The 16409-nt window shown below is 52.3% G+C and overlaps 4 protein-coding genes across 4 annotated transcripts; 1 reads left to right on the top strand and 3 right to left on the bottom strand.

Moving 5' to 3' along the window:
- Positions 1-1726: 1726 nt before the first annotated feature.
- PpBr36_00156 (uncharacterized protein) lies at positions 1727-2197 on the top strand (the record flags this gene model as incomplete). The annotated part of the gene is made up of 1 exon (XM_029887349.1): positions 1727-2197. The coding sequence occupies one exon, from the start codon at positions 1727-1729 to the stop codon at positions 2195-2197; it is 471 nt and encodes a 156-aa protein (XP_029751042.1).
- Positions 2198-2676: 479 nt separating this feature from the next.
- PpBr36_00155 (uncharacterized protein) lies at positions 2677-4606 on the bottom strand (the record flags this gene model as incomplete). The annotated part of the gene is made up of 2 exons (XM_029887348.1): positions 2677-4516; positions 4599-4606. 2 exons carry the CDS (start codon positions 4604-4606, stop codon positions 2677-2679), a joined length of 1848 nt encoding a protein of 615 aa, XP_029751041.1.
- A 4700-nt stretch (positions 4607-9306) lies between these two features.
- Positions 9307-13890, bottom strand: PpBr36_00154 (uncharacterized protein; the record flags this gene model as incomplete). The annotated part of the gene is made up of 5 exons (XM_029887347.1): positions 9307-9962; positions 10041-12971; positions 13040-13317; positions 13420-13718; positions 13804-13890. 5 exons carry the CDS (start codon positions 13888-13890, stop codon positions 9307-9309), a joined length of 4251 nt encoding a protein of 1416 aa, XP_029751040.1.
- A 766-nt stretch (positions 13891-14656) lies between these two features.
- PpBr36_00153 (uncharacterized protein) lies at positions 14657-15516 on the bottom strand (the record flags this gene model as incomplete). The annotated part of the gene is made up of 2 exons (XM_029887346.1): positions 14657-15334; positions 15403-15516. The coding sequence occupies 2 exons, from the start codon at positions 15514-15516 to the stop codon at positions 14657-14659; spliced, it is 792 nt and encodes a 263-aa protein (XP_029751039.1).
- Positions 15517-16409: the final 893 nt, after the last annotated feature.

The following is a 16409-nucleotide window of genomic DNA, read 5'->3' as shown; positions in this document are numbered from 1 at the left end:
GCAGCTGAGGTTAGGTTCGCGGCTGTGTGGGAAAGTCAAAAAGAAACGGTGGCGTCGACGGCGACGTCTCTCTTGTGCGCCCAGCAGCAAGCAGATGGGTTCTACGACAAGCTTGACGAAGTAGATACCTTGATAGGTACGGTAGGTCGGTAAGGTAGTACCTTGATCTAGGACTGAGGGTGAGGTAGGTTGTTTGGGGTTAAAAGGCAGGGAAACAAAAAAAAAAGCGAGTGTTTGTATCTTTGGGAGTGGACAATAATCAGCTCGCCCAAAACGCGTCAAGCCTGTGACCGGGGAGGGGGGAGAAAAAAAAAAAGTAAACAAAGTAAAAGGGAAGAATAATAGGACGAAGAAGGCGACAAGTAGACGGGACTGGACTATTTTGCCAGAAAGGAAACCAAGATCCGAAACTTAGACGGCCGGGGCTGTCGCATGTATCGTGCAGGCAATGGTGGAGTCGCAGGCAATGGAAATTGGGGGGAAGGGGGGGCAACAAACAAACTTCTTGGTATGCTGTCGACATGAATTGCGCCGCTTGATCCTTCCAGGGTTTGATGTCGTTTGTGACGTGAGATTACCCTCTCAAGTCTCGCCCTGCTCTGTGGGCCGTGGTGGGGTGTCTTTTCCCCTTCCTTCCTTATCCTTGGGAGTTGGTACTAGCAGTCAACGCCTAAAAGTAGTTGCAACTCAGGTACCGATGAATCGGCTCCAGATCGTTGGACCCGCAAGAGCTTGTACCTGTTTCCCTCTGCCATCTCGGCGAAGCCATCCGTTAATTCAATCGCATCAATCTCGGCCTTGTCCGCAATTTACCAGATGGGCCAGACTCCATCTGCTGCACTGCAAACATTCTTCTTGCTCAACCCTGAGCAGATATCCTCATTTTATTTGCTTTGCGACCTGTAATTAGCAGGCCGCAATGCAACGACCACAGGATCGCAGTTACATCCCGCGTCACGAACCGAACTATCGGCGGCACAAGAAATATTCCATGATGAATGGTGGAATAGGGTAGCGCACGCCTTTGCTAGCCTTACTATGCTAGCGTATCGCCAAGCCATACCTTTGTCTCTTGCCTTACCTCCCCTTGCCTTTTACCCAAGATAGCCTGTATGTACCACTCACTATTATTACAAGTGTGTTCTGACTACCGAATACGCAGTAACGCGAGCACTAGCCAAAAAGAAGAAGAAAAAAAAAAGCCACACTCAAGAAATGCGTTTCAGGGCCTACGCTGCCCTTGTTTGTTTCACCTCATATCGTCTAATCCAAGCCACAGCCCACAAACCAAGTTATGTTTGTACCATATGCATTAAAATGTGATCGACTTCGAGCTGAGTCACAACCGCCTGCAGGAACCCATCTTCCAAAACTATCGTCCCTACAAAGACGACATGAGTGCAACCAAGACTCTCATCTCAATCGGCACGTCGATAGAATGTCATCCCATAGTCGGCAGTTTCAGGTCGGGCAGGCTCCCCGCGCATCTCATCATCCTACATGGTGGCATGGCTAAGCAGCATGCAGCTCCACAAAGAGCCGCACAAACAACGGCCAGACATGCCGTCTGCGTCAGCCTACGGTACTTGAAGTGAAGTTGCTTCCTGTATATAGCTTGTGCCCTAGCCCCAAAAGTCCCGTTGATCCGCTGTCCATATAGCCACGATGTGTCTTGACTTGATGTCATCCCAATCACCCCCTTCCATACCACAGTACACAACGAACCATGGTCGTCCAAGTCTCGTGTCCCGTCAACGTCGAACCTTCTTCCCCCAACGCGGGAATTCACAGCCATGCGCCGCCTCCCGAGCAACCACAAATATCAACCAGGCCAAAGATTCACTCGATGCGCTACCACGCAAGGAATGTCTACGTTGGCACAACGACCATGCCATCGGCATTCTCGGTCCGTCCTGCCAGCGGCATCGGCAACGTAGATGAGACTAGTGATTACGTAGTCGAGCTCTTTTACCATCGCAACCGAGCTTGCAATCTTCACCGGACCGAGGACGACTTTCGGGCCCTCGTCAGCGGGATTTTATCAAACAACGTCGTGCCCAACATGCCCTCGCTGACCTCGCCTCCAAGAATACAGGATCTGGAGGCTGCATTGGCCCTCGCAATCCGAGCAGACCGAACGGGATGTGCTGTCGAGTATTTCCTGAGGCGGCGCATGGAGGACTGCGGTGGGAGCTGAATTGGGCACCGGGGATTTAATCATGAAGGAATTATAAATCCCCATGGTGGCCTAGAGGCCGTAATAGCAGGACAGGTGCCTTCCGCGGTTTGGGTGAGCTGCAATCTCCAGAATCGTCACCATCTCTACCTGTGTATCGACATGGGCTGACAGCGTGCAACACCTATTAGGCCTTGATGATTTTATGAACGTATGATATCAATGAAGAAACAAAAACAGCTAATCTTCCAGGCCCTAAAAGGCGACCAATGCCCAGCAGTGCGCCTTAACTCCTCCCGTCTTTTCTCATTCCATTAAAACAAAACTTGCAAGCACCCTGAAACACCCAACCCATCATGCCTTTGTTACCCATCAAACAAGAAAAGTCATGATCACGTACACTCATGACATATGTCCATTACCTAAGTCAACAGAAAAGACCGAAAGCGGCCATGGAACCAGCCATGGACGCATTGCCCTCGATGCTATTAAGCTCCCATTCAGCAACTGTTATACCGTACGCCTCGCTTGCCGAGCTCCTTCCGCCCGATGGCATCCTCGGGCATGACCCAACCGCGAGCCCGCTTGGCCTCACGCTTCTCAGCCAGCTGCGGCTGTGGCATCCAATCGTCACGTGGCAGTGCCTTGCGCCGAGTGCCCTCGGCTGGCGCGCCGATTTCGCTCCGCCAGTGTGCATGGCCGGGCAGCGGCTCGTCGCCGGCGAGCATGCAAAGGCCCCAGAGTGCCAGGCAGGCCGTCAGGGGGGTCTCTTCGTCATTTCCACTACCCTGTCCCTGGTTGGCCAGTTGTGTGCTACCGACCTCTAAATAACCAAAGTGCGGGGTGCCCTCGGCGCCGTTGCGGACAAAGACGAGTTCGATCTCGGTTAGGATGAAGCCATAACGGCAACCGTGCTCGCGCATAACGTGGTGAAGGTGTGCCAAGCCCCGAAGGTATTCGACACGCTTGATGTTGCCCTCAACTCTCATGCCGGTGTTGAAGCGGTCATAGCTCTTGACCAGGCCAACCACGCGGGCCGTGGGCTTGCCGCCAAAGATGGCGGCGGCCGAGGATGTTTCGCCGCGGACGTTGGCGACGAACATAAAGTCCGAAGCTGATGACGAAGGAGCGGTTGCTGCCGCAATGTTGCTTTTGGACGGGTGTGACAGCTGCAGAGGGCGGGTGCTGGAAAGGGCAAGAGCGGCGTTGAGTTTGGGCAGGTAGTAGTTGGAGTAAATGGAGTGCAGAGCGGCCTCGGTCTCGGGGTGGCGTTGCGTGACGGGCAGCGAGGGGAGGAGAGACGCAGGCACAGGGGTGGAAAGCAGCGTCGAGGCACCTGGGAGAGACAGGATGTTGGAAGCATTGAAGGCAGTCCAGGGACGAACCTGCCTGACGTCCCACCAGAAGTGTTTGGTGTAAGGATCTTTCAGCGGGAAAGAGATGGTGCGGACCAGAGCCGGAGCAGGGTTGGCAGTAGTAAGATATGACATCAAAGTGCTTGTCGGCCCGACTGCGAGAGGGGCCGGGGCAGCAACCTCAGACGTAATGATTGCGGCGGAGGCGAGGGGGGACGATTCGCGGGGCGCAAAGGTCTGCTGGTGGTGGTAGTACATGTCCGACTGCGGCATCAGGGTCTGGGTCTGTATTGACGACATGGAACCGGCCGTTGTGGTGGCTGCTGCCATGAATGGTGACATCTGGCGGTAGTCAGGGAAACTGAAGGTCTCGGTAGAGACACTGTCGTCAAAGCCACAAGACGAAGACCGCCTAGATGGCATAGGTTCTGCGCTAAGCTCGCGGGGCTGGATGAAGGACACAGGAGAGCAGAGGAGCTGAGACGAAGACATGTTCTCGGCCATATTCGTCATTGGTGGCACCGCCATGTTCATGGACTGGGGCTGGACAAACATGGAGGCACTGTTGAACGAGATTGCCTCGGGGTTGGTGAAGCTCCTGGAGTGCGTGGGACGGGCCTTTGAATTCTTGCGGACGCCAGCGGGGGAAGGAGATGTCCTCATACGCTTCGGCTTCGGGGGTGAAACGGCAGTGGTGGAGCCGATGGCCGAGTCCTGGGACCTGATCTTAGGAAGAAGCAGGGGTCCATGGGTGCGGATTGGTGACCGCGCAGGCGTGGTCATGCGAGTGCTGCAGGCATTGTCTGTTGTGAAGGAGTCTGAGGGCGAAGAATCAAAAGAGTAGATGGAAGCTTGCGAATTGGACCGAGCATGTCCGCCTGTGCTGTAGGGGATCTCAAGAAGGGACGGATCATAGGAGAAGCTTGGGGGTGTTGATGGCTCGCATGGCGGGAAAGTAAACTCAAACGGGAAATCCGCTACCAGACTGAGGAATTTGATCAAGGTGTCAGTTTGTATTGGAAAGGGGATATGGATCCCGGGGGGCGCATCTGAGAGGGTCAACTCACGTGGACATTTTGGAGGCTGTCTACGGTTGCGTCTTGGACGCAAAAAGGGGGTAATATACGAGGGGTCTCTGGTCTTTGAGATGTGTATATGCGTCTATGCTGATGATTGGGGGGTATCGAAGACCTGCTTCGTTGATGCTGGGAAGCAGATGAATGGTCTATGTTGAGACAGACAGGAGAGAAATGGAAACAGAGAAAGGAAAAGAGATGACAGGAGAAAAGGGCCTGCGGAGCTTGGTTGGTTGGTGATGGTGAGAAGGAGACGAGACGATATTCCCAAGTTGCGGGAAAGTCGAGCATACTTATCCTCGCGAGGTATCAAGAGACGGATGGACTGGCAGGCAGGCCAAGATGGATGGGACCGGGACCAGGTGGGCGTGTATTCAACAGGCGAGCGGTATGTACAGCCCGGGACCTTGGCGAAGACGGGTCCTCTCATGGACGCAAAATAAACCTGAAACGCGGAGACGATGAGCAGAGGGAACCCATCGTAAACTAGACATGCTCTCTACAGGTCAAGTCGGTCGAGATGGCCGAGAAGCGTGGCCATGCTGGCGTGGAATGGGGGTGTGGTACGTACCTCGTTAGCTTGGCCTACCCTACCTGAGCTAAAAAAGCTACCCGTCAGGCTGGCGGATAGGAAGATCAATTACCCCATTCAATCCCTGGGTACCATTGTACTGCAGTAGAAAAGAAAGACAGGCTACCCCACCCCATACCTTGTCAAAAGAAAAAAAAAAAAAAGAATAAAAGCGCGAGCATGCATAGGTGTGTCGACCACTTGCAAGCTGTAGAAGGGGTGCCCAAGAAGCGCGAATTGACAGGGAGTAAATTGGATCCAAGCACTGTATTCCCCCACCGCCGCACGAGATAGTAATACAAGGCGCTAATACAGTGCGCCAGCAAATCTTGGAGATCATGTCAAAGTGAGTGGGTGCCAGGGGGGGGGCGTACGACTGCCAGCCAACCCAACCCCCGGAGATGGAGAGCAATTACCTTCTTGGTCGGGTTGGAGGGTCAGTTTTCTCTCTTTGAGCGCAATTCGGGAATACGGTAAACGTACCTCAAAATTAGGTGCCCGCCTAACGTCCCGCAAGCAATGCCGGGTCCCCCAGAAGCTGCATGCCCATGTAACGGGCATCCACAGCCCGCCGAGCTACAGTGGCTTGTGAGTCATAACTAGAAAAAGATTCAATATATACCATGTCTTGCTAGCAGAGTTGTACGTATTAGCGTATCACGCCAGGGCATTATGGAGAATAACAATAACAACAACAATCCAGAGCTCCCGGGGGTTCGCGTGTAAACAGAAAAGAACACGGCACGGGCACCAAACGCGACTTCTGACAGCGCGGGCAACTTGGTCTTCGGGAGGTGCGTCGTGGAAACGCGGCTCGAGGAGCCCGTCTGCACACTTCGCGAATCCAATCTCAACACGATGCGAAAATGCAGGCTGACTGACCGACCCCCCGCGTGTCGGCTTCGAGCCTTGGGCTGCCCTGCTTTCTGCTGGGCACCCATGCTCCCACCCAATTGTCACTCACTGTCATTTACAATGCTCGATTGCAATTTTGAGGCTGTCGTTCATGTCTGTTGCGGACGAGCATATCAGACTGATCGAGACGAGCTTAGCGCTTGCGCTCGCCATCATCTCGTCCCCTTGTCGTACAACAGGATTTATCATACCATATCGCCCCAAATTGAAAGACTGACTGCCGCGAATATCTGCTTTTACTATTTTTGGCCCCCGGCTGCAGTAAATGACATTCGACTATAAATCTTAAATTTCGGCTCTTGTTTGCCTCTGCAAAGAAGCGAGCGGCTACTGAGATTACAGGCGGCTTAAAAAACATCGTCATAGTCGCACGGCCAGCCGCCTGACATCAAGGAAGCCATGGACCACCGTGAGCGGGCGGCTGGAAGGGTGTACAGTCAAATCGGCTACGGGAAAGAAAATACCCCTCTGGCGAGTGCGGGGAGTCAGTGTCGTGTCCAATCCACACGGCCGCCCACTTTCCTTGTCCAAGTTAAGGTATTGCCCCCCTGGGCGCCCATAGGTGTAAGCTTTAACATCTAGCCGCCGGCTCTAACCGCCGGGCGGCTACAGATGAAAAGCCCCAGCGCTTGAGGAAAAAAAAAAAAATGAGAGAAATCTGGAAAGCAAAGGCGCTTAGGAATACAGGCGATCAAGCACAACCGCAAACCCCGCTAGTCCTCAATTTCGACAAAAAGAGGCCATGGCCGGGCAGCCCCTGTGGATGTAAAAAGAGACCCAGCCTGCACCGCCTCAAATTTGCCATCCTATAGAGATGGAGAACGGGCCGAGTAGGCTCAAAGAGCAGCCGCTCGATTTTTTGCCCATGACGGTCATACGCACGACGTATGATTTGCCTTGCACGGCGGGCTAAACATTTCCCCGTACTGTAATAATTAAGCATTGGGGCTTGATCGCATTGATTGCGGTCCCGATTGGAAACTTGTCGGCGGCTCGTGAGATTGAGCAGGAGAGGATCATACCCGGGCATCCCGAGCGGGGCCTGATCTGATAGTTGTGAGCAATGTAAGGAAACACAGGCGCTAGCTACACCTTGAGGTCATGCTGGAGGTATCCTCTAATTATGCTGTCCTCCTCGACCCCTCCCTAGGCTGCTTCACATTCTATGCAATTGCCACAAAGCGATCAATGCCAAAAAGACGACCCTCTAATTCGAGTCGCAATGGCACCTGTCCTATCCTAACCCCTCAGCACAAATACAAAGAGGCAATAATCAAACAAAGATTCCCACGCTATCCTGGGTTGGACCATGATAGCCGCGAAGTACGGACCATGTTTCTGCTCCGTGCGTGTTTTGCTTAATAGCCGCGCCTGACAAGTCGACTTGTGCAAGGTGCCGGCCACAAAAGGCGGGAAGCAGGGATTTCAACAGTGTCTTAGTAAGACAGAGAGAATCAGATAGGCAATCTATTCAACTGTCGCAGCAAAGAACACGCATAATGCACGCGACGGGAACTAAGCTGACGCGAGCTGGCATCAGAGAGAGAAGAAAACCAGCCAATGACATACGGCTGGCTGCGTTCGTTTCCTTTTCGTGTCGTCCAATCACAAGTAGATACTGCTACTAGCGTTCTACGCATCGTGATTGGTCCAGCGCCCAAAGGCCTAGGCCGTGTCTGTGGACATCAGAGTCTCCAGCGCGTATGGGCGCGCAACTTTCGCAGTGCTAAAGAAGAATAAGGATAACACAAGGGATCTCCCCGGGTGTCTCGGATACCCCACCCGGCACCAGCCAATAGCGCCGCCAGTCGCGATGAAAGACGACGTCCGTCCAGTGATTGGCTGGCGACCTTGCCTTTTCAACCCTGACATCCAAGCTTTTTTTCTGAAAAAAAAAAAAAAAAAAGAATGAACAGCCACGCATCCTTGTTGTTTGTTGGCAAGGATATATGTGGACAGGAAGACTCATTGTTTCCCTTCTTTTTCATCGAACTAATGCAGTATGCAATGCAACCTGCAAGGGAAGGGGAAAAAAAAGAGGAATGGGCTGGTTTCGGCAAGTTCATGTTTCGAAACAAACAGCTCAACCTCCATCTAACTTGTCCCATACGCAAAAAGGACAAGAAGGAATATGAAAGGTGACTCACAACATAGTATATGCTGCCAGTTTTTCCCTCTTGATGACGTTGGTTTTCGGTGGGAACCATTCCTTGGCGTCCATCGAGGCCCGATTGGGATAGCTCTCCATGTTTCTTTGCGACAGTACGCCAAAAAAGCTAAAGCTATCCAGAGCTTGGCTCTGGCGGTGTGTATGTAGCCAGGTGCCAGATAGTTCCGGTTCAGCATCTTATCCGCGAGGCTGGTTGGTGATCTATTCACCGTTCCTCCAACAGCTTTCCCCACAACTAGTGTATGAGTCACTGATGCATGGCTCAGCAACTCCTGCATTAGCCTCGTGGAGAGGTGGTGCACTTGCCTTGTACAAGCTGAGTAGTAGTATACTCATCAAGTGAACCGAGTTGATACCGTGATATAGTCATCGATCGCTCTTCAGAACATGGAGACGGGGTCACCATGAACTGCTGGCCCCCATCAAACCCCTGTCGTCAAAAGCTCTCAAAAACAAAACATGGGTCATCCATAACCTAGAATGCCCGTTGGGGAGTTTTCAACGCTGCTCATTCATGCGTCTATATTGCAAAATGTTCATCTTCCCGAAATTCACCCGCAATAACTGCTTTGCCTAGCACCATCGGCGTTTTGCTAGGTATCTGGGCCTGGCTGGCCAAAACTCTACCCCTTTTCTACGCAATTCCCATGGTATTACAAGTCAAGACGGGTATCTAACTGCGCCCGTACGATTCATTCATTGCCTAGGTCTGTATCCCCCGCATCGTAATCCCCGGCAAGAAAAGAAAAGAAAAAACGAAAAAGAAAACCCTCCTGAAACAAGGTCTCAAAGGGGGCACGACGACAAAAAACAATTACGACATACAGTACAGTAAAAGCCGCATTCCATACAAGGGAGCCTGTAACTCTCATATGGTCTGCATCTATGGTCAGCCATGTCCTTCAACATGCCTGGTATAATGCGCTCTATTTGTTTGTATCCAGGCGTGTGCACATCACGGCCTGCCATCGGGTTGCTATGGGTTCCCTGGAGACTGCCAGGATGCCAACCGTCGTCGCCACTGGCCTGGCCTCTGCCCACCTTTATTGCCCTGGCGGCGCAAATCCAACGCCACCGTCCTGCGAGGTCGCAACTGCTTGACTGAGGTGGGAATTCTCGGTGCCGTATCGCGGGAAGCGAGGTCGCTTGCCATCTTCATCCGCTTGCAGGACCCTCAACGCCCTCCTGAAGCCGTCCATACGCGTCCGCTCCAGTACGACCATGCTTTTGGCTAGGTCCTTGATTGCCCTGCGCCCAATCTTCTCGTGCATCTCCTGCCAGCCCGCTAGCTCGCCGGCTACCACCTGCTGACTATACCGCAGCTCCTTGGACAGGTTCTTCCCTTCCTGCTGACTCTGCCGCAGTTTCTCCTCACGCTCCTCGTTCAGCCTTTGCCTTGTGTCGTCCAAGAGGCCGAGTGGCCACCTGGTTGATCGGCTGAGTGAGCTGTAGTTGCGTTCTGCCTGGCGGCGTGTGGCATCGATCTGGCTGATCAGCCTGTGCGGGCGGGCCAGTGCCCCGAGGATCGCCTCGATTGAATTGTGCACAGCCAGAAATGCAGTATGAAAAAGGGCTTGTGGACTAAAAGTAGGCTGCGCGAGGGCTTGCACATATATCTCAAAAGCCTGAATGTACGCTTTAGGGAGGAAGACAAGGGTGGCCATAGCACCGTGGAGCAATAGTGAAGCAGTGTGTAGATCTAATCTGTCGTCAGCATTTGGACGACATGAGTGAGTGATGCTTGAACTCGGCGTATTCGTTAATCAATTTCACTCACCAGAAGTCACGTTGCCCACGACGATAGCCCGCCTCGCCACACTTTTGGTAGAGTGGCTGACGCTACGGACCATCTCAAGGGCATGATCAACGAATTGTGAAACCTCGCGAACATCGTCCAACGGCTCCAACTCTTCTCTGACCTTCTCAGCTCTAGTCTCTGCCTTAAGCCTGCTACGTTGTTCCATCATATCAGACTGCAGGTCTGGCACGAGGAAGAATTCCCACAGCATCTCGTGCGTACAAAAAGTCGAATGCGTGAGCATCATTCGCAAGAACCAGTCCATACGCATCTGTAGCTCCTTTAGAACGGCCCTGCTGGGCTTGGATGGAATCTGGAATGGTGTACGTAGACTGTTGATTGCCGGGATCCATGACGCCGGGTTCTCCATTGCAAGTAACTGGGCCAGGAGCTCAAAGTCGGAAAGCGAGCGCCGACATGTCGTCACGGCGTAGCTGTGTTTATCAACTGGGGCACCGGACTTGAGGACAAACCGTATCGTCGCATCCTCAACGAAATATGCTCGGACAACCGCCGTGGTACGCAAGTCTGGCCCACTGGGCATGGCGAATAAGGTGAGGTCATCAATTTTGTTCCTGACATCGTCATCCTTTGCTAGCTCAACCGCCGTGAGCCCACGGAGCTCCTTGGCAGCGTGGTCGACTCGTGGGTCGCTGAAGAAGACGCGTACCAGCTCAAAACGGCCATATTTGCTGGCGACCATAAGCGGAGTGAACTTCTTCTCGTTGGTGGCATTTACATTCACATCACAAGTCTGCAATATTCGCAGTGCGAGCTGGGCGTTGTGGACGATATGCAACAACGTGTTGCCTTTTGAGTCCATGTGTTGGTCTAGGTGCAGCGGCTGCCCATCTCCCTGGCAGATGGTGGCGATATCTAACGCACTGTTGACCATGTCGTAGTATGCCGGGTGGTCGTAAGATCGACATAACGCGAAGAGCGGCGTCTGGCCGTTCTTGTCCTTCTGCCGCCAGGGCATCATGATCCCATAGCCAGGAAGAAGAAATGGTGCATTGAACATGTAATGCGCGACGCTTCTTCCCCGGCTATCTTGCGTCGCAAAGTATGCCCGCAGTTTCGACTCCTCGACCATTGAGTCTGTAAGGAACTTTATGATTATTGTGACAAGCTCCGCGTGACCCAGTTGCACGGCGGCGCTCAGAAGGGTGGTGTCCTCATTATCACAGTCCTCCAACAAGAACTGAACGGGATAGAACTCGGTTAGTGACAAAAGGTACTTGAGCGACTCTGGTTGCTTCTGCTGAACAGCCATCATAAGGACCGACTCCCCTCGCGAGTTTTGGGTCTGTGTCAGAGTCTCAATCGACGTGTCCGCTTCAAACACGCTACCCAACGTGCCGATGCTCGTGGCGCGGGATCGGAAGGACATTTCAGAGCCACTGGACATGCTCCTAGTGTCCATGGTAACCTTCTTCATTCTCTTCGGCGGCACGTTGAGAGATTCATCAGTAGACTGCTCATCACCGTGATGAAAGGGGAAAACGTGACTGAGACTAGATCCGCAGGAGAATCTCTCTGACATGCTCAGGGCCTTGGAGGACCCTTCTGATGTTCCGTTGCTGAATGTGAAGCTGACATTCGAAGCCCGGCGACTCGATGCCGTTGAAACGATCGCCTCCTCAAACTCTGGAGGAACAATACTGGGCTCCATGATTCTCCGCAGCTCGTCGACATCGCCTTTTCCGACAGCCTTCCACAGAGCGCAGTTACGATGGCTGGAGCGCACAAGAACCGCCGAATCCCGATCCAGATAGGCCAGTACAGCTTCGAATGTACTGACAGCATATCCCATCTCTCCATTTTCAACATCATCGATAAAAATAAAGTGGCGTATGTATGTAAGTCGTGTATGGAGCATCCTCACCCGCGACCGAATGACCACAAATAGGAGCAGCGATACCAAGGTATCAGCGTTCATGGTCAAAATCGACTTTTCCGGTCCACTAGTCCCAGGATTCGTAACTTGAGTGATGGCCTTGACACTTGATAAAAGTGCATCCATCATGGCCTGAGGGCTTTCACCTTCTTGCATGTTCCGAAACTCTGCGACAGCCTGCTCTAGCCTCTTTGTGAGTTCATGCTTGCCTCTACAGCCGCCTTCAATAGGCAATCCTAATTGCGAAATATCGATACAGGTCATCTGGCGGATTTTGGCCTCAAGTTCGAGCTCTTCATGCCGCTTCAGAGCGGAGAGTTTCATCCATAGGCTGTAATGAACGCTCTCGGCCACATATCTTTCAATGAGCCTTTCAACAACTGGACCTGTCAGATCAGTCGTGGCCCCTAACAAAGAGAGCTGCGACTTGTCGACGGCCTGAAATATATCGATAGCTGAGGTAACTGCGGTTTCGAGAGATGCTCTCATGACATCCTCGTCGTCTTGATAATCGTTATCATCAGGAAACACGCCTGAATGTGAGGCGCCACCTAGACCATTTGAAGGAGCCGCAGGTTTGTTCAGCGTCGCACTATAGGACCTAGCTCTCTTAATAGCTGCCGTGATGGGCCCGTCGGGTATAGGGTCAGGTATCTCATGTGACGATGGCGGTGGTGGTAACGGGCGATCAAAGGCGACCGTGAATTCCTGGAGCAACCTTTCTAGCCCAGGCTGCATTTGCCTAGCTATTATCGGGAAATGCTGCAAAAGCGCTTGGAACGTCTTGATATCCTTCTTGCGAGGACCAGCAGCGCTTTCTCCTGCCTCCGGTGACGGGGCGACCCCAGACTCTCCTATGCTGTCTGGTACGATGGCGGGAACAATCTTCACCTCTTCCCAGGATCCCACAAGGGGCTGTGAAATGTAATAAACGAGCCAGGACTGGTGCTCGAGCGTATTAGAATACCATATTACATCGCCCAAAAGTGTCGCATGAGCAAGTGACTTGAAGCCTGCGATAGTCGAGATGATCAGCCGCTGTCCAGTTTCAGCACTAGCTAAGAGGAGTCGCATTAGTTACCTTTGTTTGTGTAGATCGTGTTGTCCTTGATCACCACGCTTCTTCCGTTAACAGTATTATACTGTCGTGCCTTGCCCCTCATCTCGCGCAGGTTCGGCACTGCCTCCTTGACCCCCGAGGGACCCAGCGCGGCCTTGCCGCTCGGTATGCGGAGGACATGGCTCCCCAAGAACTCTTCGGTGGCAACGGCATCGGACACGGAGCTGCCGCTCTCGATGTCGCGAGAAGTGAGGAGCACATCAGTGGCCGGTACGAGGACAACGTAGTGGGCTGCTGGGCTGCATTGAGAGAGGAGCGAGCTCTTGGAGAAGGCGGCGAGGAAAGGGTTTAGAGGTTGCATTCACTCGACCGTGCCTCTGATCGCTTGATAAGTTGTTGACCGTGGCTTCGTATCATCGAGCCAGAAGCTGCGCGCGACGACAAAATCGTATTTTATTGTGAAAAGTTCAGGGCATGAATGGACTGGGCTGGTCGGTTTCGGTGGAGATCTGATGCAATATTCTTGCTCAGATCGAGGGAGATGGTGGGTAGGCCAGGCAGGCGTTGATCGCTCGTCGTCGATAAAGTTTCGGATGCTCGGTTGACAGAGAACAATATCTTCTTTCGGTGCAGATTCCAAGTAGGCTGTTCCTGGGCTGTTGGGTCGTTTCTCCTCAGTTGTCAAAGGGATTTGGGCAGACTGAAAGGGGTCTGTGGCTGATTATGACATGAGATGGACGGATGACATTTGGCACTTGCAAGCAAGTGCATGCTCCGTCGCTCACCTGGCGAACATGATCCTTGCGCCCTGATAGGCCTGAGTTATCTGGCGTGGGTCTGTGCGACCCATCTAGCGGGTACCTGGTGAACATCTCCCGCGGGGCCCCACGTTGCATGCGTCACTTCACTCATGATAAACTATGGTGAACTTAAGTGCCTTGCCTCCGTCCAAACGTACCTTACAACGACCTAGGCAATAGAGAGGTTACGGAGGCAGCTGTTACGTAGGGACAAAGTAGTAGCACTTAGCCAGTGGATGATATCCTGAAGTTTGCCATGAACACCATGCCGCTACGGAGTACCTGGGCTAACATGGACTACAAGTCAATTTTTCTTTTACGAAGTATGTTTCAGTGTGGTGGCTAATTTAAACCGTCGCCCGGATCCAGCCTCTCTTGGCGATGAGAAACGGGGCGGGAGCAACGCAGAAGGATCTCTGGGAACAAGGGAACGGAACCACCCTTTCCCTTTGGCTCACCGACCTAATAGCTTCTTCGTCATGTACGAGAAACATTACGCTAAGTATCCCAAAAAAAAAAAAAAAAAAAAAAAAAAAAATCGGCATTGCTCCCCGGTGACAAAATTCAGAATTCACTTGCAGGGATACAGTCACTTGCGCTTGACACTTCCAATAACAATATGCCAGTTCCAGTTCAAGTATTTGAAGCCAGTATCGGAATGATTTTTTTTTCTTTTTTCGGATCAATGCAATGCCTGAGAAGAAGAGAAACATGTTAAAAACAACAAAACAAACGCAGAAAACAATGGAGATCTTGCCAAACTGAAGCTACTCGATTCATGGTATCAAAAACTGCAAAGCTTCATGCATCAAAACATCGCTTGTCACATATCCAATATTCACAAAAGCTGTACCCGGGAAGCAGGGGCTCTCTCTGCCGCCGGCAATTGTCTTCCAGATGTATCGCGGATCGAGCTTCTTCTTTGTCCTTTAGACATGCTCGCTCGAGGCTGGTCCTCGTCGCTGCTGCGGCCTCCACCCTCGGATCCCTCATCTAGTGTTATCAATCTCGGTCGATCGGCAGAGTTCCGCAGCATGCGAGATCTTTCCGTAGCATTATCCTCATCATGATCTTCATCTGCAAGCAATTCGCCATCGGCTAGGTCGTAGTCGGGTGGCTCAACCCAATCGCGCGGTACAATACAGGGTAGAGCAACACCAATGCTTGCTGCACGGTTCAGCCATCCTGGGCCTGGCCTATCCGTGAGCTTCTGGCAAAGATATTGCGTAAAATGGTTGCAGTTCTTGGTAAGGAGATTGTATGCCGTTCCCAGAAAATGTTCTGATGCCGCGCGGATAATGGCATCGATTTCGTGTTGAGGCGAGAATGTAAAGCCATGGAGTATTTCGCATTTGAAGATACCTCCCGGAGGCTCGATTCCTGGCTTGGTCCAGTATACACCCGTCACTCCACGCCTGTCGTGACCTCCGTATGCATACTCCTTGCCATTGATAACAACGCCTGAATGGAGAAGTGAGGTGCCAAGCGCCCAAAGGGTCGATGACAATTTCCCGGGCTAAGAACGCATTGATTCTGTCAGTAAACTGTTGACAAGGAGAGACTAGGGTAACGTGGGGTATCTACAGGTAGTAGGTCATAGACGTGAATCTTGATCTCTGTCTTGTTGTGTATTGAGGCGCTTGACCGATGTAAAGATGATCGCGAAGATCTTGAGGGTTTTGATTTCTTGGGGGCCATCGGCTTGCGCGGCCAGGTTCGCCACGAAGCAGACAGATGAGTATGTTATAAGGTCAATGAGCAGAGAATTTGCCCTAAAGTAAATAAGTCGATGGCTTCGAGAGCTCGCTCAATGAATCATGAGAACCTCGTAGGCGTCAAGGGCGTCAAAGGCGTCAAAGGCGTGCACGGCGGCAAACGATTATCGAATACTTCGTCCTGCTTCTGATGAAAAGAGATGAACGGGATTACGGGGTTTGACAGGCTAATACATAGTTTAAGGGAAATAATCGGGACTGGACAGCTAAACGGGATGAATGTGACCAAAAAAGCTCGATTCACTGTTTCGGAGCGACGGGTCGTTGGTTTACAACTTCATGCGTCGGTGGCAAGCCCGACAAGGTTCACGAGGACTTATTCCCCATTCATTGGATGAGTTAAGCTTGGCTGGCTGCCCACCCACCCTGCCGGTTGCGGGGATGATGAGCTGGAAAGCTGCCTTGGGCAACCCTCACAAGGATGACGTTTGATTCGCACACGTGAAGTATCACATGGTGCGGCCAAATCTCCACCCAAGCTATCCACTTGCCCCGCACCTGAAGCCACTGAAAAAGTTTGCGATTGGGAAATTTTTCGCCTTTCGGTGGAATTCCCAGAGCTTCACGCAACACAACGGATGCTGCTGCTACCATCCTGCCAGCTCTGCCAACCTGAGCTGTCTGTCTGACACTCGCTCGGTATTATTGGTTTCCAGGCCTTCCCTTTGTATGAATTTGGGGCAGCTTGACTGCTGCCCCCACCAACGTCGGCACCACGGCGTCTTTATTTTCCAAAGTCTTTTTCCCTTCTCAACACCTTTTTGAACCAGTCGCAGCAAGTTCTGCATTTTTAATTCGCGCCACAGCCGCCAAACA

This window comes from Pyricularia pennisetigena, chromosome 2, assembly GCF_004337985.1.
Source record: "Pyricularia pennisetigena strain Br36 chromosome 2, whole genome shotgun sequence".
Classification (NCBI taxonomy): Eukaryota; Fungi; Ascomycota; class Sordariomycetes; order Magnaporthales; family Pyriculariaceae; genus Pyricularia; species Pyricularia pennisetigena.
Note: the sequence above shows the minus strand (reverse complement) of the source record. Positions and strands in the feature narration are given on the sequence as shown.